Genomic DNA, 27820 nt, shown 5'->3' with positions numbered 1-27820 from the left:
GCTCACTCCTCACCAGCATCCCTCTCCAACCCATTGTCCAGTCCAATCCATGTCTGAAGAGTTGGCTTCAGGAATGGTTCCTGTCCTGGGCCCACAGAAGGTCTGGGGGCCATGACCACCGGCGTTCTTCTAGTCTCAGACCATTAAGACTGGTCTTATGAGAATTTGAGTCTGCATCACACTGCTCTCCTGCTCCCTCAGGGGTTCTCTGTTCTGTTCCCTGTCAGGGCAGTCATCGGTTGTTGCCGGGCACCATCTAGTTCTTCTGGTCTGAGGATGATGTAGTCTCTGGTTCATGTGGCCCTTTCTGTCTCTTGGGCTCATAATCGCCTTGTGTCCTTAGTGTTCTTCATTCTCCTTTGATCCAGGTGGGTTGAGACCCATTGATGCATTTTAGATGACTGCTTGCTAGCATTTAAGGCCCCAGAAGCCACTCTTCAAAGTGGGATGCAGAATGTTGTCGTAATAGGTTTTATTATGCCAGTTGACTTAGAAGTCCCCTGAAACCATGGTCCCCAGACCCCTGCCCCTACTACGCTGGCCTTCGAAGCATTCAGTTTATTCAGGAAACGTCTTTGCTTTTGGTTTAGTCCAATTGTGCTGACCTCCCCTGTATTGTGTGCTGTCTTTCCCTTCACCTAAAGTAGTTCTTATCTTCTATATAATTAGTGAGTGCTCCTCTCGTAACCACAAAAGAATGTTTTCTTCTCAGTTTAAACTATTTCTCCAGTTCTTATAATAGTGGTCTTATACAATATTTGTCTTTTTGCAACTGACTAATTTCACTCAGCATAATGCCTTCCAGGTTCCTCCATGTTATGAAATGTTTCACAGATTCCTCACTGTTCTTTATTGATGCGTAGTATTCCATTGTATGAATATACCATAATTTATTAATCCATTCATCCGTTGATGGGCACCTTGGTTGCTTCCACCTTTTTGCTTTTTGTAAACAGTGCTGCAATAAACATGAGTGTGCATATATCTGTTTCTCTAGGGAATATTCCAAGGAATGGGATTGCTGGATCCTATGGTAGTTCTATTTCTAACTTTTTAAGGAAGCGCCAAATTGATTTCCAAAGTGGTTATACCATTTTACATTCCCACCAGCAGTGTACAAGTGTTTCAATCTCTCCACAGCCTCTCCAACATTTATTATTTTGTGTTTTTTGGATTAATGCCAGCCTTGTTGGAGTGAGATGAAATCTCATTGTAGTTTTGATCTGCATTTCTCTAATGGCTAATGATTGTGAACATGTCCTCATATATCTGCTAGCTACCTGAATGTCTTCTTTAGTGAAGTGTCTATTCATATCTTTTACCCATTTTGTAATTAGGTTATTTGTCTTTTGGCAGTTGAGTTTTTGCAGTATCATGTAGATTTTAGAGATCAGGCGCTGATCAGAAACGTCATAGCTAAAAACTTTTTCCCAGTCTGTAGGTACTCTTTTTACTCTTTTGGTGAAGTCTTTGGATGAGCATAGGTGTTTGATTTTTAGGAGCTCCCAGTTATCTAGTTTTTCTTCTACGTTCTTTATAATGTTTTGTATACTGTTTATGCCAGGTATTAGGGCTTCTAACATTGTCTCTATTTTTTCTTCCATGATCTTTATCGTTTTAGATTCTATATTTAGGTCTTTGATCCATTTTGAGTTAGTTTTTGTGCATGGAGTGAGGCATGAGTCTTGTTTCATTTTTTTGCAGATGGATATCCAGTTATGCCAGTACCATTTGTTAAAAAGACTGTCTTTTCCCTATTTACCTGTTTGGGGGCCATTGTCAAATATCAACTGCTCATATGTGGGTGGATTTATGTTTGAATTCTCAATACTGTTCCATTGGTCCATGTATCTGTTGTTGTACCAGTACCAGGCTGTTTTGACTACTGTGGCGGTATAATAGGCTCTAAAATCAGGTAAAGTAAGGCCTCCCACTTTGTTCTTCTTTTTCAGTAATGCCTTATTTATCTGGGGCCTCTTTCCCTTCCATATGAAGTTGCTGATTTGCTTCTCCATCTCATTAAAGAATGTCCTTGGGATTTGGATCGGAATTGCATTAAATGTATAGATCGCTTTTGGTAGAATAGACATTTTTATAATGTTAAGTCTTTCTATCCATGAGCAAGGTATGTTCTTCCACTTATGTAAGTCTCTTCTGGTTTCTTGCAGAAGTGTACTGTAGTTTTCTCTGGATAAGCCTTTTACATCTCTGGTAAGATTTATTCCTAAGTATTTTATCTTCTTGGGGGCTAGTGTAAAGGTCATTGATTTGGTGATTTCCTCTTCGATGTTCTTTTTGTTGGTGTAGAGGAATCCAACTGATTTTTGTATGTTTCTCTTGTATCCCGATGCTCTGCTGAACTCTTCCATTAGTTTCAGTAGTTTTCTGGAGGATTCCTTAGGGTTTTCTGTGTATAAGATCATGTCATCTGCAAATAGTGATAGCTTTACTTCCTCCTTGCCAATCTGGATGCCCTTCATTTCTTTATCTAGCCTAATTGCTCTGGCTAGGACTTCCGGCACAATGTTGAATAAGAGTGGTAATAAAGGGCATCCTTGTCTGGTTCCCGATCTCAGTGGGAATGTTTTCAGGCTCTCTCTATTTAGGGTGGTGTTGGCTTTTGGCTTTCTGTAATTAATTGCCCTTTATTATGTTGAGGATTTTCCCTTCTATTCCTATTTTGCTGAGAGTTTTTATCATGAATGAGTGCTGAACTTTCTCAAATGCCTTTTCTGTATCAATTGATAAAATCATGTGATTCTTGTCTTTTGTTTTATTTATGTGGTGGATTACATTAATTGTTTTTCTAATGTTGAACCATCCCTGCATACCTGGTATGAATCCCACTTGGTCATGGTGAATTATTTTTTTGATATGTTGTTGAATTCTGTTGGCTAGAATTTTGTTGAGGATTTTTGCATCTACATTCATGAGGTGTATATGTCTATAATTTTCTTTTCTTGTGGTGTCTTTACCTGGTTTTGGTATCAGGGATATGGTGGCTTCATAGAATGAGTTTGGTAGTATTCTGTCCTTTTCTATGCTCTGAAGTACCTTTAGTAGTAGTGGTGTTCACTCTTCTCTGAAAGTTTGGTAGAACTCTGCAGTGAAGCCTTCCAGACCAGGGCTTTTTTTTGTTGGGAGTTTTTTGATTACCTTTTCAATCTTTTCTTTGTTATGGGTCTATTTAGTAGTTCTACCTCTGTGTTAGTTTAGGTATGTAGCGTGTTTCTAGGAATTCATCCATTTCTTCTAGGTTTTCAAATTTGTTTTAGTATAGTTTTTCATAGTAATCTGATATGGTTCTTTTAAGTTCAGTTGGGTCTGTTGTAATATCGCCCATCTCATTTCTTATTCTGGTTATTTGCTTCTTCTTCTGTTTTTCTTTTGTCAGTTTGGCCAGTGATTTATCAATTTTGTTGATTTTTTTCAAAAAAACAGCTATCGGTCTTGTTAATTTTTTCAATTGTTTTTGTATTCTCTATTTCATTTAGTTCTGCTCTAATTTTTATTATTTGTTTCTTTCTGGTGCCTATGGGTTTCTTTTGTTGCTCTCTTTCTATTTGTTCAAGTTGTAGGGATAGTTCTTTGATTTTGGCCCTTTCTTCTTTTTGGATGTGTGCATTTATTGATATAAATTGGCCTCTGAGCACCGCTTTTGTTATGTCCCAAAGGTTCTGGTAGGAAGTGTTTTCATTCTCATTGGATTCTATGAATTTCTTTATTCCATCCTTAATGTCTTCTACAATCCAGTCTTTTTTGAGCAAGGTATTGTTCAGTTTCCAAATGTTTGATTTCTTTCCCCTGCTTTTCCTGTTAGTGATTTCCACTTTTATGGCCTTATGGTCAGAGAAGATGCTTTGTAATATTTCAGTGTTTTGGATTCTGCTAAGGCTTGCTTTATGAGCTAATATGTGGTCTATTCTAGAGAATGTTCCATATGCTCTAGAAAAGAAAGTATCGTTGGTTGCTGTTACGTGGAGTGTTCTGTATATGTCTACGAGGTCAAGTAGGTTGATTGTGGCATTTAAATCTTCCGTGTCTTTATTGAGCTTCGTTCTGGATGTCCTGCCCTTCACCGAAAGTGGTGTGTTGAAGTCTCCTACTATTATTGTGGAGCTGTCTATCTCACTTATCAATGCTGATAGAGTTTGTTTTATGTATTTTGCAGCCCTGTCACTGGGTGCATAAATATTTAATATGGTTATATCTTCTTGGTGCATTGTCCCTTTAATCATTATGTAGTGCCCTTCCTTATCCTTTCTGATGGAATTAACTTTAAAGTCTACTTTGTCAGAAATTAATATTTCTACTCCTGCTTTTTTTTGATTATTGTTTGCTTGATGTATTTTTTTCTGTCCTTTGAGTTTTAGTTTGTTTGTGTCTCTAAGTCTGAGGTGTGTCTGTTGTAGGCAGCATATAGGCGGTTCTTGTTTTAATCCATTCTGCCACTCTCTGTCTCTTTCTTGGTGCATTTAGTCCATTTACATTCAGGGTAATTATGGATAGGCATGAATTTAGTGCTATCATTTTAATGTCTTTTTTTGTGCATTGTTGACAGTTTCTTTTTCCTGCTTGATTTTATGTGCTGAGTAGATTTTCTTTATGTATTGCCCTTTCCTCATATTTGTTGTTGTTGATTTTGTTTCTGCTGAGTCTGTATTTTTCCCTTGTATTTTATTTTGATGAGTAGGATAGTTTGTCTCCTTTGTGGTTGCCTTATTATTTACCCCTATTTTTCTAAATTTATAACTAATTTTTATTTCTTTGTATCACCGTGTCTTCCTCTCCGTATGGAAGGTGTATGATTACATTGCTTAGTCCCTCTTTATTATTTTAATGTTTCTTCTTTTATATAATAACATCGTCGTTACTCTGTTTTGGGCTTTTTTTTAATTTGTATAATCTTGCTTTGTTTTTTTTTTTTTATTTCCCTGTTTGGGTTGACTTCTGGTTGCTCTGCCCAGTGTTCTAGTCTTGGGTTGATACCTGATGTTATTGATTTTCTAACCAAAGAACTCCCTTTAGTATTTCTTGTAGTTTTGGTTTGGTTTTTATCAATTCCCTCAACTTGTGTTTATCTGGAAATGTCTTAATTTCAACCTTCATATTTAAGAGACAGTTTTGCTGGATATATGATTCTTGGCAGGCAATTTTTTTCCTTTAATTTTTTAAATATGTCATCCCATTGTCTTCTTGCCTGCATGGTTTCTGCCAAGTTGTCTGAGCTTATTCTTATTGGCTCTTCTTTGTAGGTGACTTTTCGTTTAACCCTCACTGCTCTTATAATTGTCTCTTTATCTTTGGTTTTGGCAAGTTTGGTTATAATATGTCTTGGTGACTTTCTTTTAACATCTACCTTATATGGAGTTTGATGAGCAACTTGGATAGATATCTTCTCATCTTTCACTATTTCAGGGAAGTTTTCTGCCAACAAATCTTCAGCAATTTTCTCTGTATTTTCTGTTATCCCTTCCTGTTCTAGTACTCCAATCACTCATAGGTTATTTCTCTTGATAGAGTCTCCACATGATTCTTAAGGTTTCTTCATTTTTTTAATTCTTTTATCTGATTTTTCTTCAAATATATTAGTGCCAAGTGATTCATCTTTGAGTTCAGAAATTCTAGCTTCTACTTGCTCAATTCTGCTCCTCTGACTTTCTATTGAGTTGTCTAATTCTGTAATTGTATTGTTAATCTTCTGCATTTCTGATTGCTGTCTGTCTATGGATTTTTCCAGGTTATTAAACTTTTCATTATGTTCCTGAATAATCTTTCTAATTTCTTCAATTGCTTTATCTGTGTGTTCCTTGGCTTTTTCTGCGTATTGCCTCATTTCCTTCCTGATGTCTTGAAGGGTTCTGTATATTAAACTTTTGTATTCTGCATCTGGTAATTCCAGGAATCCATTTTCTTCTAGGCGATCCCTGGATTCTTTGTTTTGAGAGCCTGTTGAGGTGATCATGGTCTGTTTCTTTATGTGACTTGATATTGACTGTTGTCTCTGAGCCATCTATAAGTTATTGTATTAGTTTATGCTTGCTTACTGTGTCGTAGCTGCTTGCTTTGTTTTGTTTTGGTATACCCCTATGGGTTACTTGAGTGAGCTTGCTAGATTATTTTCACCTTTGGAGCTCTGGTGTCCTGCCCCCAGCTGGCTAGAGCTGTTATCAGGTATATCAGCCTAGGAGTCCATTCAGTTTTCTTGTATGAATTGAGCTCAGGTTTCCAGGTAGCTGATCATCAAGTGTGTGGTACAGGCTCTGTCCTACAGTCTTAGAGGGGCAGGGGTAATTGGCATATATACCTGTATCTGATTGCAGCAGGGGGTCATGCTTTGAACAAGACAGGGGGCTGAGAACCAACCGCCAAGTGTCTCTGAGGAAAATGCATCTCTGTTCCCTAGAGCATGCTGGTGGTTGGGTTCTACAGAGGGACCACGGGCACCCAAAGTTTTTGGTTGTAAAGACTGGGAGGTACCAGTTATCTTTGGGCCCCTGTCATGGGTGGCTGGGTGACCTGAGTGGAGCTACCAGTCCTTATGTCCTTGATGTGGGTAGGTGAGGACCTTGTTTAATAGGCAAAGCAATGTCAAATATCAAACACCCACCTCTCCACCACACAGCTGAAATGGTTGGAGTTTGCCAACAAGGGCCTGTTCTCCCAAAATAGGCCCACACAGGTCCATGCAGAAGGGAAAGGTGCTCAAGGTCCATGGATGATTTATGCCTGGACAGGAGCCGCTTCTGTCCTGAGCTCCCCCAGTTAATGGAGCTAGCAAATTATCTCTTCACCCCTCAATTGCAAATTTTTTTCCTTGCCCAAGGCCTGGAGGATGGCTCTAGGTGCTCACCAGGGTCTATCTCAAGCCCAGGGATTCAGCCTGCTTGGGGGTGGAGAGGGGCGCGGTAAAATATACGCAAGTACTTAGGTTTTGCCAAGAGCGCTGTTCTCCTCAGGTTCCAGAGGTATGAGTGGGCTGTGCGGCTGCCTGCTTCTCCCTGAGGAAACTGCAGCCAAATGGTAGTACAGCCCGCTGCCACCGCCGCCACTGCTCCGGGAATGGTGCCTAAAGGTTCCCCACGATTCAGGTCTGGTAACTCCTCTCCACTGCTGAACAGTCTCTTCCTCCCTCTGCCCCTCAGTTCATTGTCTAAGCTTGCCTTTGATGCTCAGGGCTCCCAGCTTTTCACAAATATACTCATTTCACTTGTTTTTTCGGGTCTTTGTTGTAAAGAGGGCTCGCCGGAAGCATCTGTCTATTCCACCATCTTGGCTCCACCTCCCTACCATGTATTTTTAAGGTAACAAGCAAACTGTAAAGCAGTATGTATAGTGTGATGCCACTTTAAAAGTGTGCATGTTGGATGGGTGGCATGGTGAGATTTGTGTGTATGTGGGATGTGTTTGTGTGCATATAAGGCATTCAAGGCATATATGCATTACAGGTAAAGGAAAAATTTGAAAGAATTTTTACCAGCTGACTACAGCTATGAGGAAGATAAAAAAATAGAACACTCTTGTCTGCTGGAGCTGGACCCCCTCTGTGGACTGAATCCTTCCATTTCAGGAGGGAAACACATTAATGGATCCTTAATTCTTTCTATTTCTGTTACCCAGTTTCTCTTTCTTCCATTGCTCTCATCTCTCTATCGGCTTTAGAAAAAAACTACCACAAATTTGCTTTGCCCTACACAATATCAGAAAAAAGTCGGACTCTTATGAGTCCAGAGTTTACCAGTTAAGTGGAGGTTGGTGGCAGAAGACACAGTTTATTCAGGATGCCCTTTTGAGTAAGCCTGGTCCTGCATGCAGGAACTGAGGCACCAGGACTCTTTAGTACACTTCGCAGCTTCGTTCTGAGACCAGAACTAAGAGGTTCCAACTGGGAGGGCTTTGGAGCACACTGGGCAGACAAAAGCTCATGTTCTTTACCATTTCACAAGCAGGAGAACCTAGTAGCTATGAGGTTATCCAGCCAGGGTTTAGATGGTGACTACCTCATCCTTGGGTAGGACCTGGGAAGTCATTTAATCTCTTAGCTTCCTTTTCTTCATATGTAAAACTGAGAAAAATAATAGTATCTAAAAAAAAAAAAAAATAGTATCTAGCTAATGAAAATGTTAAAACTAAATAAGAAATTGTCATACCCTTGACAAAAAAAAAAGCACTCAATAAGTGCTAGCTACTCTATAATTATTTATAGTTGTTATAAGACTCTGATTGGGATACATCAATGTACCCAGGATTATTTCTAGAAGAATTTTTGCTATAAGCAAGTGTTTTTGAAACTTTGGAGAGAAACCCATTAGTGAGTCATGATATCTAATAGTGGGTAGTATTCAGCATTGAATAAAATAAATAAATGGGATAATAATAATAATAACATTGCACCTATGAGTCCTGGGTGGCACGAGTGGTTAAGCAGGCCAACACTAGCCAAAAGGTTGGCTATTTGAACCCAACCAGAGGCACCTCGGAAGGCAGGCCTAGTAATCTGCTTCCGTAAGGTTACAGCCTTGAAAACCCTATGGAGCAGTTCTACTCTGCACAGATAGGGCTGCTGTGGGTCAGAATCAGCTCAATGGCAACCACCACCACCAACAATATTGCACATAAATGTTAACGTAAAATGTATTGCTTACTGTGGCCTGAGATCAAATGAGTGTGAAAAACTATGCTTCTAATCTAAACAAACATGACAAACTGAAAAAAATCCTCCCTAACTGTCCTCTCAGTTCTCAGTTCTGCTGCTTTCAAGTAACGGAAGCAGAAGCTAAAGGGCTTTGGAAACATGCATCAGCAGTGTAAGTGCCGGGCTGACGGTAGCAGTCAGGGGACACCGGTTAGAGAGATTGTTCATTCAAAGTTGTCCTTGTGCTTCTTCCAATTGGGGCAGGGGGTGAGGGCTGGTTAGAACTAGCCAAGCCTAAAGGTTTGCTTTTTGTTTTTGTTTGAAACATTTTGTATTAATTCAAATACTTAGAATGCTGAAGGCCTTTGAGGTGCCTTTAATTCTACGATCCTGTCACTTGAAATTCCTAATTTTAGTCGGTAATGATCAAAGGGAAAACCTCATAAAGTTTAGTCTCACTATATGCATGACGAAAAGTGAAATTATTTAAACTTTAATTTTTCTACAACATTCATGTAGTACTTCAGTACCTGTGGATTTTTAAATGTTCATTCTACTGTCTCTCCATGGATATTTTTTGCTCAGTACAAGTCATAGTACCAGGCTTGGAACAAGAATTAGAATGTTTAGGAAATTGAGTTATCAGTAATCTGTAGGATGTATTTTTTTTTTCTTCTGGCTTGCCATTTACTGTATCTAGAAATCACTTGTAACCAACCATTGTTAAGTAACAGTATGCACTGCTATTGGTTATTTTGTCATTTGGTATTTCCTACTGTAATGTAATATGTCATAATATGTCATTCATTATTAGTACTTTTTTTCAGCATAACTAACCCCTTAATGTTAATCAGTGAGGAAGATTGTTTAGAAAAATAACACTCTACATGTATAATGTTAAAATTCTCCTCTTCGTATCATGATTTCACATGAAATATGTTTGTAGTGCTAATTATAGAAATTATAAAAACATTTCCATAGAAAGCTCTGTTATAATCAAAACCATACACTCCAAGTTATATGTGTATTACCTATTACACACACACAAAAAAATCACGGTTTTGATCACACTGGCTAATGTGTCTCTCCTACGTATCTGTAAAGAAAAATAGAATCATGTATCTGTAGAATGCTTTCCATAAATATAAAGATTGAGTTTGCAATGAAAGTGTAAACAGCCATTATTTCCTCCTGGGAATGGTGCCTGTAGGTTAGGGGTTTACCATTAGAGGCCTGGGGGCTTTGGAGTGTCTTGGGGTCACAAGTGGTTGCACAGACAGACCCTGAAGATGGATAATGTGCAGGTCTTAGTACATGATCATTCACTTAGGTTCTTTCTATAAGCCTCACAGACAAATTCTTGCTATGAGACTCGGAGTAAGTGAATTAAATTCCCAAATCCCAGTTTCCTTATCCCTTAAATAGAGTAAATAATACCTTCCAGAGACGTCTTTTCCATCCCATCATTATAGGTAGATGGACAGACATGTTAAATATCAACCAGAGAAATAACTAAATCCAAGGGAAAATATATTTTACAAAAGCTGCAACAGCCATATGGGAATGGTTACATTAATGATCCCCTGATGAATTCCACCTTGGATATTCACATCCTTATGTAGCCCCTTCCCATAGTGACTCTGGATTTGGTCATGTGACTTACTTTGTCTAATGGGACATTAGCAAATGTGACAGAAACAGATGCTATGTAAGTGTTTGCACATTGAGGCTGAGCCACTCAGAATGTGCTACTACCATGTAGGAGGCCTAGGCTATACTGCTGAAGAGATCACGTAGAGGAAAGCCAAGATATTCGAGCCAACAGTGCTTGCTAGACACTCTCTTGGACCATCCAGCCTCATCTGAGCCACTAGATGACTGCAGCTATGTGAATCACCCCAGACAAGACCATCAAAAGAATTGCCCAGCTAAGCCGAGCCCAGTGTGCAGAATTATTAGCAAGTAGTTCTTTTTCAAGCCACTAAGTTTTGATGTGATTTGTTACTCAGCAATGGATAACTGATACAGCCAGGTATCTGATAGGATAAACATTTTGTTCTATTGATGTTGAAATCAACATGCAGTAACTAGGAGTGACCTATCACACAAATTAAAAGCATGTACCACTTTCTGATAAATTAGTAAAATAGCAAATGCACAAACCATAATTATTAAATAAAATTTAAAATGGAATAGTAAACATAAAGTTGTCTTTATGAACAAATTTTCTGTACTGGATTACAATTTTGTGCTGTATAGACAAAAACAAGAAGAATGTATATGTTTTAAGGCAATTTTATTTGGAGAACTTACTGAAGCACGATCTCCCATGAAGCATGTGCTGGAAAATCTTGCACAAAGATTCTTCACTTTGTGTGATGGACCTACAGGTGCACTGCACTTGAAGGACCGTCCCAAAGGTACCAATGTAAGCTGCTTTGCAGTCATTATTTCCTGAGCAAATGAGGTCTTGCTTGCTTAAGGTGCTGATGCAGGTCTCATCTTCATGGCACTTTCTAGTCACACGCTGCCAGCACTTTGACTTAAATGTTCTGTAACGCCGCCTGAAAGAGAGTCAAGAAGAGGAATAGCCTCTGAATAATATTATTTCATGTTAATGTGTGGTGCTGCCTCACCTAATGAAAGACCGATATAAAACAAAATGCCTCCTGAATGTTAGTACGTAGTTAAAAGCTAAGTTTGTTCTTTCAAACACCCCAACAAGGAGCATGAAAGAAAAGATATAGGAACCTTGTGAATTATTTTCTTCTCATGATGAAAGACGGAAGCTAAGTATAGAATTCCCTGGATAAATTTTTCTTTCTTACTGATTTCCTTTTAATGGGTAATGATTTGAGATATGAAATACTGGAGAGATTTCTTAGCAATTTTTTTTGAAGGAGAATGTGGTTTTGTGGCTACATTTAGCCAATGTTTGACACCAAAGGACTTCAGATAAGACACTTGGCCTTTCAAGCCAGTTTTGCACAGAGTAGGAGGTACTGTACTATTCTGCAACAATTCTAAGTAGAATAAAGAAATTTGGAGTTTCTCTGGCAGTAAGAGTTGATTTATAGCAAAACACAGAATTTTATTTCTTGGCCAAGATAATCCATTGGAATCCCATGGATTCATAACTTTTCTGAGTACAAATTTCATTATTTATAATAGCTTCACATAAAAGTATGGATAAGGTATAATTTTATTTTTGAAATTTCAAAGAAGAAATGGAACCAAGTATATCAATCTTCTAACCTAGTATTTATCATGCAAAGTTACTTTTTACCCGTTCTTGAATAGGTCACCATCAAACATGCATGAAACTTCTCTGAGACTATATTTGTCATGAGTCTATTTGTCCACATGGTGCTACTCTCCTTGAAGCCATAAACCACATTGTTTTCATTAACCTATTTTAAGTCATCTTAGAGTCTGTTTTTAATACAATGAGAAAAATTAATTATATTAAGATATACATCTAAGGAAATTCTACAATTCCCTGAACACATAATAATTCTGAAGCCAGAAGAATAAATATGTTCTGTTAATGCTATTAAGGATTATATATAATATGTTGTCTAAGTTTTAATACTGACAATATCAACTGTCTTTTAGGAGACTGATAGAGCATAACTTTGCACCTACATGCTGTTTAATCTTCTTTAAATGTGTGTATTACTAAGTTTAAGTTGAATTATATATCTATTCAATAAGTTATGTCATTCAGAAATTAAGTGGTGAAATTTTGTCAAAAGGGTAAACTAATATTTAATTAAAAACAAAAAATAAGCAATACACCCTGGCACACTAGTTACCTAAATCATATGAATTTAAAATGTTTACATATTTAAACATTTTTATATTATAGAAATTTTGTCTTCGGTTTGAAATGTTTTGATGTATACTGTTTTCATTATCCTTATTTTCTTGATATTCCTCAATTTTTATAGATTTATTGTTTAACAAATGAAGTACTCAAAAGAGTAATTTTTGAAAATGAGTTTGAATATTTTGTTTTTCCTATTGATTTTTAGTTACATTGCAAAGTTTAAGAGAATGTCATCCACATAATTTCTGCACAGAAATTTTCACATTTCCTTTGGGATGTAACATATAGTAAAATTTTGTAAATATTCCATGGCACTTGAAATATATAAATTTTTTTCTGAGCAAATAAAGTGTTCTGACTACTTTCTTGAGTTCATACATAGGACAATATGATATATACTTTTTAGTAAGTTCCTAAACATTTGTAATTGGCAAAATATTATCTCACCACCCAATAAATGTTTGTATTAGACAAAATCAATTGAGAAACAGCATGTGCAGTACCTTTTCTGATATTTTCAATGAAAAAAAATTTTTCAAAACCCGTAGTAAATTGAGGAATTGGGAACCAAGACAGAAATTGTGTTATAAAAACCATGTTCAGTGCTTTGCCCCATAGACAGGTTGTTCTGCAAAAACATAGATGATAAAGGGCTTAACATCCTCATAGAAGTGGTTTTCCATTAAGAGATATTTTATCTCTAAATTACGTTAACAATAATTTAACATAAATAGTGGAAATTTTCCTAAGGCAAAATTTGCTTGGGAAAATGACAGGATTTATCTTTTCACCTTGACTAGTCATAATGTATAATTTTATCATCACTATGAAATATTCATCAAAAGACTATTAGCACATGGCAAAAGACAATTGAAGATACATAGTCCCTAACCTCTGTACTAATCTAAGAAAGATAGATATTACATAAAAGAGACAGAAAAATTAAAACACTATAAGGTTAAGGAAGTACAAGATATTCAAGAACAGAGGGAAAGGTTGGCAGATGGCATCTTTTGAAGGACTACCATGTTCCTGCACCAAGCGCTTCGGAGAGATGGTTAAACCTGGGACACCTTTTTGAGGAAAACCACCAACTCTGTAGCAGTTAGTCTAGGGAGGGGTTGAGCCAAGGTGAGGTTCATGCAAGAGCTTGCTTCTGATTCCATTGCGGGCTTCACAAGAGTGGTAGCAGCAGCTCCCATTTCTTGCCATTAAGCTATTTCATTTGATAGAGAAGCTCAGATATAGAACACTCTGAGGGCTGAGTGCCAAAGACTTCAGGAAAATGAGGTGGCATTTCTAGAGCCCTGGCATTAAGATCAGACAGATCCTGGTAGCCATCCATGGAGATACCTAAAATTTTCACAGAAATTGCTTTTTCTGTCTTGACTGGTTATTTTTAGATTTCATTGTTAGTATAGACAGATGATAGAAATATTCCATTTATGATAGTCTTGTTTGTGATATGAGAAAATTGGTATAAACTGAACATATTTACCATATCTCATTGAAAGGCATATCATTATTTTACACAAAACTAAAAATAATTAGCTATGACAAAAAATTTTCTTGTCATTGACCTCCAAAACTCATTCCAGATATTTAAAGGATGGTAAAATGTGTAAAAATATTGGCATGTTAGAATAGATGAAAACTAATATTTCACTAGTAAGGATTTTTTCCACAACTTGTCTGTCAGTTTGTTGTACTGTGGTGGCTTGTGTGTTGCTATGATGCTGGAAGCTATGCCACAATTATTCCAAATACCGGCTGGTTCATTCATGGTGGACAGGTCTCAGTGGAGCTTCCAGACTAAGACAGACTAAAAAGAAGGACCTGGTGAGCTGCTTCTGAAAAACTGGCCAGTGAAACCTTATGAATAGCAGAGAATATTGTCTGATATAGAGCAGGAAGATGAGACCCTCAGGTCTGAAGACACTCAAAATATAACTGGCAAAGAGCTGCCTTCTCAAAGTAGAGTTGACCTTAATGATGCCAAAAGCATAAAGCTTTCAGGACCTTCCTTTCCTGATGTGGCATGACTCAAAATGGGAAGAAATAGCTGCAAACGTCTGTTAATAATTGGAACATGGAATGTACAAAGCATAAATCTAGAAAAATTAGAAGTTATCAAAAATGAAATGGAACACTTGAAGATTGATATCCAAGGCAATAGTGAGCTGAAATGGACTGACATTGGCCATTTCAAACTGGATAATCATATAGGTTACTATGCTGGGAATTACAAAATGAAGAAGAACAGTGTTGCATTCATTGTCAAAAAGAACATTTCAAGATCTATCCTGAAGTACAACACTGTCAGTGACAGGACAATATTTATAGGCATACAGGGAAGGCCAGTTAATATGACTATTATTCAAATTTATGCTCTAACTACTAAAGACACAGGTGAAGAATTTGAAGATTTTTACCAACTTCCACAGTCTGAAATTGATCAAACATGCAATCAAGATGCATTGATAATTACTGGTGATTGGAATGCAAAAGTTGGAAACAATGAAGAAGGATCAGTAGTTGGAAAATACGGCCTTGGAATAGAACCAATGCCAGAGATAGCTAAAATTTTGCAAGACAAACAACTTCTTCATTGTGAATACCTTTCTTCAACAACATAAATGGCAACTACACATGTGGACTTCGCCAGATGTAATATGCAGGAATCAAATGGACTATATCTAGGAAAAGAGACAATGGAGAACCTCAGTATCATCAGTTAGAATAAGACCAGGGGCCAGCTGCAGAAAAGACCACCAATTACTCATATGCAAGTTCAAGTTGAAGCTGAAGAAACCTAAAACAAGTCCAAAAGTACCAAAACACAACCTTGAGTATATCCCACCTGAATTTAGAGATCATTTTAAGAAAAAATTTGACACATCAAACACTAATGTCCAAAGACCAGACGAGTTGTGGGATGACATCAAGGACATCATACATAAAGAAAGCAAAAAGACAGGAAAGAAAGAAAAGAGCAAAATGGATGTCAGAAAGGAGTTGGAAACTTGCTCCTGAATGTACAGTAGCTAAAACAAATGGGAGAAATGATGAAGTAAAAGAGCTGAACGGAGGATCTCAAAGGATGGCTTGAGAAAACAAAGTAAAGTGTTATAATGAAATGTGCAAAGACCTGGAGTTAGAAAACCAAAAAGGAAGAACACACTCCGCATTTCTCAAGCTGAAATAACTAAGGAAAAAAATCAAGCCTGGGGTGGCAACCTTGAAGGATTCTATGGGCAAACTATTGAACGATACAGGAAGCACTAAAAGAAGATGAATTAAACAGAGTCACTGTAGCGAAACGAACTGGTCAGTGTTCGGCCCCTTTAGGAGGTAGCATATGATCAAGAACCAATGGTACTGAACAAAGAAATCCAAGGGGCACTGAAGCCATTGGTGGAAAATAAGGCTTTCAGAAATTGATGGAATACCTATTGAGATGTTTCAACAAACAGATGCAACTCTGGAAGAGCTCACTTATCTATGCCAAGAAGTCAGCCAACTGACTACAGCAGATCCGTATATGTGCCCATTCCAAAAAAAGGTGACCCAACAGAATGCGGAAATTATCATACGAAGGTAAAATTTTGCTGAAGATAATTCAAAAACGGTTGCAGCAGTACATCGACAAGGAACTGCTAGAAACTCAAGCTGGATTCAGTAGAGGAAGTGGAACAAGGGAGATCATTGCTGATGTCAGATCAATCTTGGCTGAAAGCAGAGAATACTAGAAAGATGTTTGCCTTGTTTTATTGGCTGTGCAAACAAAGGTTGTGTGGATCATAACAAATTATGGATAACATTGTGAAGAATAGGAATTCCAGAACAATTAATTGAGCTCATGTGGAATCTGTACATAAACCAAGAGGCAGTCGTTTAAACAGAACACAGAACTACATGGTTTAGAATAAGGAAAGGTGTGCGTCAGGGTCATACCCTTTCACCGTACTTAGTGAATGAGAGCTACCACTGTTGGCAGTTCAAATCCAACAGCTGCTCCTTGGAAACCCTATGAAGCAGTTCTACTCTGTCCTATAGGGTCACTATGAGTTGGAATGGACTTGACAGCAACGGGTTTGTTTGTTTTTTGGTTTACTCAATCTGCATGTTGAACAAATAATCCAACAACCTGGACTTTATTAAGAAGAAAGCAGCATCAGAAGAGGAGGAAGTCTCGTTAACAACCTGGGGTATGCAATGACACAACCTTGCTTGCTGAAAGTGAAAAGGACTTGAAGCACTTACTGATGAAGATCAAAGACAATAGCCTTCAATATGCATTACACCTCAAGGTAAAGAAAACAAAAATCCTCACAACTGGACCAAAAAGCTACATCGTGATAAACAGAGAAATTATTGAAATTGTCAAGGATTTCATTTTACTTGGATCCACAATTAATGCCCATGGAAGCAGCAGTTAAGAAAATGAATGAATTTAATATTATTAAATAACAATATAATAAAACAGTAATAATTAATAAACCTTAAACTAACTGATAAGTATCAGCATGACAGGATTCTTGAATAAAATTTGCTTAAGAACCTTGACATTCTATCTAATTTGAAGAGATTATCAGTGCTTCAACATTCTGCTCAATTCTTTACCCTTTACTTCACAGCTTGCATGTTTTACGGAAGCAGTTGTCATTTTTGACACATGCTTATAAGATATGGAGCTATTTTACAGATTAAAATTAATCTTTTCTGAGGGTGAGAGAGTAATGATAGCTAAAAGATCACTTTACCAAGAATCAGCCTCTTGGGGAACTTGATATCATTAAGCCCTTCAGCTCACTTCCCAGTGACTGAAGGAACATGACACATGTGACAAATCTTGTTCTGAGCTACCACTCACCATGATAGCCCTCCACACCAAGTGTTCTGTTTGATCTTTAAGCGACTTTGCTATATATAAATCAAACAATCTTTTCGCTTAACTAGTAAAGAATGTCTGCCTTGAGCATTGCACTCTTTTAAGAAACTATCTGTATGGGATCAAATTGACGAAAGCAACTTGAAAGATTAGATAGGAAACAGGGGGCAGTGATTTTATGTTACTGGGGGAGGAACAGTTTGGAAAAGGAGGGCAAAAATGGTTACACAACTTGAATAATATAATAAACATCACTGAATTGTACCTTAGAAACTGTCAAATTGGTGCATGTTCTCAACAAAAACAACAAAAAGAAAGTATTAAAAAAAAAAAAGTAAGGAAAACAGCCACTAATAGAAGGCACTGGGCAGAGAAGTTAATGCAAAGAGTTACCTACAAAAGAAAAAACAAAAAAAGATGATTCCCAAAATAATGATTTAATGCTGGTTGCTAAATAAAACTCCGTGAACATGACATCAATGCAACAAATAGTTTGGACTCATCAAATGGATTCAGTGTTCTCATTCTTTCCTCCATCTGGTGGACAAGGGTCCACTTATATGTGGATTTCTGACCACACAGAAGATATATTTATCTTGAACATACAAGAAAATGTGTTAATGAAGACCACAGTGAGAAAATATAAAAAGCCACAAGAGTGCTGGATTAGAATTTTGCTTCCCAATGGGTGGTTACCCACATAGGTACGATCTAGTCTCAACTAGCAGCCAGCATGAAAATTTTAATGAGTGAGTCAGATCATTCATGCCTCTGTTCAGAATCCTCCAGGGCCTCTCCATTTTACTCAGAGTGAAAAACCAAGTCCTTACAATGTTCGCTAGGACCTCTCTATGCTCACCTAGGAAATCTCTCATCTGCTCTCCCCTTGCACACTGTACCCTCCCTGCTTTGTGAACACGCCAAGTACATTTCATCCTCAGCACCTTTGCACTGGCTGATCCCTTTGCTTGGGAGCTCTTCTCTCAGGTATTCACATGGCCCTTTCCCTCATCTTCTTCAAATCTTTGATAGAATGCTCCCTACTGAGGCCACCCCATCTGCACTGCAACCCTTTCTGCCCCATTCACAATTGCCCTTGTTCTCTTTGTTTTCTCCAGAGCACTTATTACTTTATAATACACTTTCCTAATTTATTGCATTTATTTTTTATTGTCTGTCTCACCTTACTAGAATATAAGTCCCACAAGGGCAGGCATTACCTTCTCTTCTGTTCACTAATTTATTTGTCCTGCCTAGGGTAATCGATGGCACTGGGTTTTTTACTGGGGTGAGGGTAATTGTAGGTGCTTGATAAATATTTTTTGAATAGACAAATAAATGACTAACATGGCTTTCCTTAGAAAATCAAAGGCTTGAGGTTGAGAAGATGAGAATGGGAATATTTCTGACATCATGGCATATGTATGTGCTGCGGATGCTCAGGAAACACTGATGGCATAGTGGTTAAGTGCTATGGCTGCTAACCAAAAGGTCACCAGTTCAAATCCACCAGCCACTCCTTGGAAACTCTATGGAGGCAGCTCTACTCTGTCCTATAGGGTCGCTATAAGCTGGAATCGACTCGATGGCAATGTGTTTGTTTTTTTTTTGTTGTTGTTTGGGGATGCTCAAATTGGACTGCACTGAACCCCCTTCTCTTACCTCATCTCTAGCCTATTACAGAACAGGTTTATTTTGAAAAGCCACCTGGCTAAAATTCTGTAAAGTTTAATAGCTTTATATAATCACACAGAAAAATAAACAAGCTGACATACAAAGCAGATATATTAACCAATTCTTTAGTCCGAACCGAATACATGACTTCAAGAATGCTACTTGATGGCTATTAAATCTTGACACACAGAATTTCTTTGTTCTAAAAACCTGTTCTGCATTTGAATTGCAAAATGGATACGACATATGTACCACAGATTCAAAAATAAGAGTTGTCTGGCTTTATTTGCACCATGTTGGATGATGGTGGGAACGCTAACAAATGTAATGAGATCAAGTTTTCGGACTGGACTGTAACAAATAAGGTGGCGAAATAAGAAAGTAAGGTATGCGTGTTTTTACTCACCTGCATAATTCATCATTTCGGCAGCTGTGAATTACATTGAGGCAAGTGGGGGGTGGAACTATGCTCACTGCACATGGCTTGCTGTGAAGAGCTTCTTTGGACTGCTGACAAGCTATATCAGATTGAGCACAGTCACAAAAAGCCAACATCTGGGCAATGTTAAAAGGCATATTTTGATAGAAGAACCTTATGGCTGCTTGGCAGCGTTTCACATCACACAGATTTCCATTTGCTGAACAAGCTTTAAGGTAACGGGCCAACTGTGCATTACAGACCGCATCCCCTACACATGCCTCTGCCACTTCCAAACAGGTCCGGATCCCTTTGAAACCTGAAAGGAATGATATGATATGCCCAGGTCGTGGAAAAGCAAACATAAAGCTATACATACAGCATCTCCAAAATACTGTGAGAAGACTGTGAACAAAATGCAATTGATGTAACAATGTGCTATTTTTGGCAAATATGACTTCTTTTTTCTTTTTTAGAATAAGTATGAGCTTACTGAGACCTGAGTAGTGGACTATTTGAATTATCTTTTGTCCATACTGGATATTTATTAAGATCTAGAAGTGTTGGGAGGTGCATAGAGCCAAAGCTACACTGTAGGAAAACATCCCTGAGTCCAGGTTTCTCAAATGTAAACAATACATCTTCAGAAATTGCATTTGAGCTATGTAGCTTATTTTGGGTCAAGTCAAAATGACCCTTATTCTATTGTGTGTTCTGTTTGGGGGAGAATCTTGACTAAAGGCGGCACATAGTTTTCCTGGCATATAAAGCTATTCACATTCTGAAGACCACAGGTACATGTGAACACCTCACCCCTACAACAAACACACATACGCAAAACGAACTGGTACAAAACTATTTAATTTCTGTGATCAAAATACGAGTGGAATCTAACCAAAAATATAGTCTTCGGTTTAAATTGTAAAGTATTTCTCAGCGCATCCATAAATCAATGATGGGTGGGCAAAACAGCTGCTTTTGCTCCATCATCAGTGGAGGAAATGTTATGATTTTGTTGCATTTTGTTATCCTAGAATTGTTAAAAAAAAAACCACACAGTTTATTTTGTAGTAGCAAATCTTTAAGAAGCCTGGTAGCTACATTTTTAGTTATATTATCTAGTATTTACAATGCAGACCAAAATTACAATATATAAACATTACCATGATGAGAAAGAGTAGATAGACTCCATTTGAATTTATTATCTAGAAGGAAAACAAAGAAAAAATTTCACTTTTGAACAATTTTCTGAATTTACTAGAAGAATGTGGAATAAATTTTTTAAAAAGTAATCAAGCAAAAATACGCACGAACTCATTTAACACTTATTTAACCCTTGACATTCAAAAGCAGTGATGTTCAAATTAAGAAAAATAAACTCTTGTGATATCATTCACACAAATTAAGCAGCCCTAAAAGCGTTCAGTTACTGGAAGGTTTAAACAAATGCTAATGTCTGGCAACTTGCACGGAAGTAAACAAAGACTATCTGAAGAGAAAGGCCGGAAGGAATATTGTCCAGAAAAAAAAAAGAAGACAAAAACACAAACCAAAAATCTCTTCCATTTAGGCCTTAATTAGATTGAAATACAATTTAAAGACTACTTCTACATCTGATTAGCTCAGCTTCCGAGAGTTCTTGAGAATTATAATTACAGAATTGGAGAATCTTATTAATGGAAGTGACCACAATGGTTATTTACATCTAGATGGATCCTTCCATTCAAGTAACATTGGTTGAATCCCTATATGTACCAAGCTTCAGGCTGTAGATGCAAATCTACAGCTATCATCATTTAGAGTCCCTCAGCCTGGTAAGGAAGTATAGGTATATAAACACAAAACAAAATGAAATATGAGGAGCACTAAAAAAAAAAAAAAAAATTTTTTTTTTTTTTTAATAGAGGTATGTACACAGTGATGGGATAGTATGATCAAATTTTCATTTTAAAATTAAAACTCAATTTTTGCCAATGGCTATAATTTAAGAAATTCATATAAGATTACAATTAAGAAAATAGGTTAAGATATTAATTTTTGTTATGTCATAAAAATTCCTTCATGATCCAGTTTGCTCCTGCCTAAGTTGTCTCTTCATACTCCTTGCCCACATCTACTGCACATACATGATGATCAAATCACTGGTTTTTTACATCCCATTAAAATAGCTCCTTGAATAAAGGACGATGTGGTTTTTTGTATCTTATTTCATAAAATCTAGCACCTTGTAAATGTCTCATTAATTTTTGCTGAATTAATAAATGAATAAGATTAACATTATGCTCAAACTTTAAGACACTTTGCCTCTTTCTCCACAATTCCTTTGGGATGTAGTTATGGTACTAATTTATTATTTGAATTTTCCAGGGGAAATAGAGTCAGAAGTGACAGGGCTAAAATCGGAAATAAAATGTTCTTTAGTTAACTCGTATTTGTGATCATAACGTTCCTAAATGACTCATTTGAATACCAACCTGACACAATGTCCTTATTGAATCCGTATTCATAGTCTTCCTTGAAGGCTGGGACTTGATTTGTTTGGGCATCGTGTACACAAATGTCTTCAAATAAACTTCTCCAAATTTGAATGCAGTCTACTTTTGAAGAGCCGTTGCATTGGCAATTCCATAAAACTGTTTCTTTCAGACGTTCTCTTAATGCTGTACACAGGTGGACTCCATCAAGAGTCTTACACCGTTCTGTTTCTTTCCCACAGGTTTTCTTAAAATCCTCATACAACAGACTACAGTGTTCAGATTCCTGGCAGTCATGTGCAGCCATGACACAGTCATTCTTTTTTTCAACCATTACTGACATATCTTTTGGATGGAGCCATTGTGTGACATTTGATTGTGAAGCCAGATCTGGGGACAGCACTGAAACACCTGTGAATAAAGTATAGCGACTAAAAAGTAAATAAGTTCATTTACTTGTAAACTTTTAAAAAATTGTAAATTTTTAAAGATTATCCAGGCATATCTTTTACAAATATTCCAATACCTTTTCCCTTTCAAAAACCACGACAAATATTTTTAAGAGAGCTGTCGTAAATGATCTTGATATTTAAAAAATTGAGATATAAAGCATTATGATTATTTATTGCTTTATATTGTTTCCTGGCAATCCCATCCACCTTCATGTTTTCTTTACCTTTTATAAACATTTGACTCCAAATATGTGTCTCTATTTTAGACTTCTCCTCAACTAGACAGCGATATTTCCAAATGCCAGCTAGATGGGGTATGTTCCTTTACCATTTTTTTTAAATCTTTTTATCATCTGAAACTTAAAAAACAAACAAATCAACTAACATCCCTAACCTGGATTTATATAAGAATCCAGTATGAGCTGTTAATTGAGAAATGTACAAGACGCTATAGCAGTGTGGGTTTCTAAGCACATGTACTACAATGTTTATAACTCTGAACAGTTCTTATGATGATATCAAGTTAGCATGTAAGTAAATATTTTTATATCATGTAATTTTTATATTACCTTTTTTTCTTGCATAAGTATGAAACATTAAGAAAAAAAACCTAGTATGTAAAAAATGCTCGTTTAGTGCAACCAGTAGGATACTCCAGAGGAAAAAGTGACTTTCACTGAAGGAAGAATGGTAGGGACAAGGAAAGTTTCATTGTAGAGTTTGACTTGTAGAGTCTCCTATGTAGAGAAGATGTTTTACGTGTGGGTGACAGAGTACACCCACTCGTCACTTATTGATATGGTTAGGCTCCAAAGACCAGGCCCTTATGTGAAAATTGGCATTATGCAAAAATTTTGGTAGTCTAGGCCTAACCAGACTGTGTTTTAGAGTTAACCTTAGCCTATCATACTCGATGCACAAGAGATGATCTGAAATGAATGAAATTGTCTTAATCTTACAATTCCTGACTGACTCTTGACTTAAGCTTAATATTGCACATCTTAAGGTTTAGTGGAAACTCAATGTCTTAAATGTTGGTTTATTGTATACAAAAATATAAACGAAATACAGTATAAAATCATATTTTACAATAACACAGCACAGGACAACAAAGTTAATCAGATAGATCACAGAATGGAGAATGATTACATCATTGCATAAATGCCAAATCCCATCATTTCATAACTGTCAAACCACCGAGGATCATGGCCCAGTCAAGTTGGCACAACCATCACAGTCAGCATTACTCTCACTTCACAGCTTGGTGTTTGTTACTGCCAGGTGTATGTCATTAATGTGCAAAACAGTTAAATAGTAGATTTTTTACTATTGTTATATACGGGAAATGTCAGATAACAAGAAAGCCGGTAAGTGAGGAGTAGGTGTACTTCTGAAAGCTTGTCCAGAGTCCTATAATGAAATTGTTTTTCTTACCTCCTTTCTTTAAAGTTTATATAATTAGGAGATTATTGGAGCTACCTAGTAGAGCATATATACTCAATGAGGGTGATATAACAACCAAAGCAGTAAAAATTGGTACTGGATGGGGAAAAAAAGTCTAATTTTTTTAATATGTAAGACATAGAGAGAGAGAGACAGATAGATAGATACAGATAAAGATAGTACCTAAACAGGTATATAGTGTGTCTGTGGTATTAAAATGTCGTGGGGGTAGAGGAATTAGGAAAAAGCTTTTTTTTAAGGTTTCTTACATGGAAATAATGAAAAAAGGTTGAAAAAGCTTTAGATATATTTTCCAGGAGAAAACGGAAATTCAGAAAGCTTTTACACAAGAGAAACAATGAATTATCTTATTAATACTTTAAGATAATAATGATTGCTACCAGCATCAAAATGTAATAAAAGATAAAAGTAAATGATGACGGCAATATATCACTAAAAGATAATGAACACGGGTGTTATGTTCTGGAGAGTGTCCCAGATGCAATGTTTCAAAAATACACCTCTTCATTTTTGTGCCCAGTACTGTCTTCTTTATTTCCTGTCTCAGTATACAACAGTGCCTTTGTTCCAAGCCAGCAACTTGAGTATCATGCTTAACATATTTCATACTCCTCAAATCCAACTGGTTAGCAATTCCTATTGAATATAATTTATAAATATATCTTAAATTGCCTTATTCTTATAGCCCTCATCACCGGTGTGTTAGTTTAGGCATGTATCATCTCTCTCCCAAATTATTTTGATTGGTTTTTAACTGATATCCCTGGTCTGCATCTTTATCTCTCCTCCATTCCATTCTCTATACTAGTGTCAGTGATATCTTTTGAAAAGCTGATTCTGCGTCCCTCCATTTTAAATCCACTAATAGATTCTCATAACAACAGTTTAAAGCCTAATCTCTTTAGCAAGATATGCAAGTTCAGCTCTTCTCCTTTTTTTATAAACATCTGGTTTCTTTCCAGCATCATCTCCTAATTCTCCTCTATAAGCATTCTACAATCTAGCCTAACAAAGGATTTGTAGCTTCCTCAATGTGCCCTGTCTGGGCTCCCTAATGAGCCCCAACTCACCCTAAAAGGCTCGTTTGTCATTTCTTCCAAGAAGCCTCCAAATCACTATTGTCTCTTGCTCTGTGACTTCAAGTGCTCTTATGTGTACATGTTTTCTGGCACTTAATATTGTACATTTGATATTTGGCAACTGATCGTTTTAATACTCATAATTTTAAAGAATTAAGACTACACAAGTATGTTTTGTATGATAATGTGATTAAACTAGAAATCAATAATGAAGATATTTGGGAAATCCCCAAATATTTAAGAATTAAACAAAAACCTTCCAAACAAACCATGAGCCAAAGAGGAAGTTACAGGCTAAACAATAAAATATTTTGAACTGAATACAAATGAAAACATAACATATCAAATGTGTGGATGCAGTTAAAACAATACTTAGAAGGAGGTTTATGCTATTAAATGTGTATATGAGAAAAGAAGAAAAGTTTCAAATCAATGACTTAAGGTTTTATCTTAAGAGTTTAGGAAAAGAAGAGTAACATGAGGCCCAGTCAAATAAAACAAAAGAAATAATGAAGATAAGAGAGAGAGACAGAGAGAGATGGAGAGGGGTGACTATGAGGGAATGTTAGATGCAAACATAATACAAAGAAGTGTAAACTAAATTCTTATTTACAGCAGTACCAAAAAAATGAAGTATATATGTCTAAATCTAACAAAAAGTGTGCAAGAACTGTATACTAAAAACTAAAAAATGTTGATGAAAGAGATCAAAGAATCCCTAAATAGATTGATGCAAAGAATAAGTAAAGATGTCAAGACTCTCTAAACTGATCTATAGTTTCAATGTAAGCCAAACCAAAAAGCCAGCAGAATTTTGATGGAAATTGACAAGCTGATTCAAATTGATGTGAAAAGGAAAACTAGAAGAGTTGAAGCAATTTTTAAACAAGAACAAAGAGGCATCACAGTACTTCATTTGAAGATTTCCATTTGAAGACTAGGACTGTGTAGTGGGCAAATGAAAGACATATAGATTAATGGAACAGAAGACATAATCTAGAAATTGATCCACAAATATATGGCCAATTGATTTTCAAAAAAAAAGGTGAAATGGTAGTCTTTTCAGCAAATGGTACTAGAGAAACTTAATATTCATATTGGGTAAAAAAAGGGAACCTGACCTATATCTTATACCATATATAAAAATTTAACTCAAGATAAATCATAGACCTAATATAAAAGCTTAAACTACATAATGTCTAGAGCATATGAGAAAATCTTTGTAAGTGTTGGTTATACATAATGAAATGCAGACTGGGGAATACTATTTAGAAAACATATTTTGATTAAAACGCTATTCAATTTCTAGAAACTCTTAAAATTTCAATAAGAAAACAAAACTCAACTTTAAAAATAAGCAAAAGTTTTAAAGAGATACTTTACCAGAGAAAATATATATGCAAGGCAAATAAGCACATGAAAAGATATTTGACATTATTAATCATTAACCCATTGCCATGGAATCAATTCCAACCCCTAACAACCTTATAGGACAGAGTAAAACTACCCCATAGAGTTTCCAAGCCTGTAAATATTTATTAAAACTGAGCTGCTGATGGGCTTGAACCACCAACCTTAAAGGTCAGCAGCTGAGCACTTTAACCACTGTATCATCAGGGATGCTTATATTAAAGAAAAAAAATGAAAAACCAAGCCCTTTGCTATGGTTCACAGCAACCATATAGGACTGAGTAGAACTTCTCCATAGGTTTTCCAAGGAGTGGCTGGTGGATTAGAACTGCCGACCTTTTGGTTAGGGTTAGCAGTCGAGCTCTTAACCACTGTACCACCAGGGCTCCTATTAATCATTAGGTAAGTGCAAATTAAGACCACATTGTGGTCTTAGAATGGAAAAAAAAATCACGAACTGGTAAGAATATGAAGCAACTGTAACATTTATACACTGATGGTGGAAAGGTAAAACGTTACACCAACTTTGAAAAATCATTTGGAGGCTTTTTATAAAGTTAAACATTCACTTACCATATTACCCAGCAATTTCATACAAAGAGAAATGAAATGTTCATATGAATTCTATATGTGATAATTTATAGCAGCTTTATTTATAATCTTCGCAAAAATAGAAACAACTCAAATGACTTTCAATAGTGAATGCGTAGCCAATCTGTGGTATATCCATACAATGGAATGTTACTCATCAAGATAACAAACATACTCATACAGGAAACACTGACGAACCTCAAATACGTTATGTTAAATAAAAGAGATCTGAGGTCAGACTCAAAAGGCTGCAATACTATAATTCCATTTATATAAAATCCTAGAAAAGTTATGAAAAAGAAAACTGTTTAATGAGCCCACCATGGATGCTTGGAAGGGCTGGACCACCACGGAACCCTTCAAGATAGGTGAGAGGTAAACTCTTCTCTTGCACAGTGAGAGGTTGATTATTAAAGAAGACGTGAGAACTGTATGGCAACAGGTACATTCCTAAGTTGATCACGTTTCAGAGACAGTATATACAGACATTGAGAATCAGGAAGCTGGTCTCTTTAGAAATATTTGATCCCACATACCCCTTGGAAAGTCTTTGTATACCCTCAAGTGTACACACAAACTAGTTTGATGACCACTACTCTAGTGATAGCCTGGCACCTTTGGTAGGTAGTAAATAAATGTATGTTAAAATGATTAAATGCCACTACACAAAGACAAGTATAACTCTAGGTAGGTACTTATATTTTGTTGTCTCCTAGGAGACTCTGAGCTCCTTAGCAACAAAGATGGACCTCATTTGTCTTCTATCATCTGGATCTGGTCCAAAGCCAGAGTAAGCCCCACAAACATATGTGTTGAGTGAGTGAATCTATAATACTAATGAAATTGAATGAAACTTGAAATGGAGTTTAGCAGTTACAGAAATATGTATTTACTGAGGCTGCA

The 27820-nt window shown here is 36.5% G+C and overlaps 1 protein-coding gene across 1 annotated transcript in view; it reads right to left on the bottom strand.

The window, feature by feature from the left end:
• Positions 1-27820, bottom strand: part of GFRAL (GDNF family receptor alpha like) — a 68314-nt gene that overhangs the window by 29928 nt on the left and 10566 nt on the right. The window contains 3 exon segments of the mRNA XM_003404130.2: positions 10949-11199; positions 19436-19766; positions 20611-20652. Of these exon segments, the coding sequence (XP_003404178.1) occupies positions 10949-11199; positions 19436-19766; positions 20611-20652 (624 nt within the window).

The sequence above is a fragment of the Loxodonta africana genome, chromosome 1 (assembly GCF_030014295.1).
Source record: "Loxodonta africana isolate mLoxAfr1 chromosome 1, mLoxAfr1.hap2, whole genome shotgun sequence".
Taxonomy (NCBI): domain Eukaryota; kingdom Metazoa; phylum Chordata; class Mammalia; order Proboscidea; family Elephantidae; genus Loxodonta; species Loxodonta africana.
This window is presented reverse-complemented; position numbering and strand designations above follow the sequence as displayed.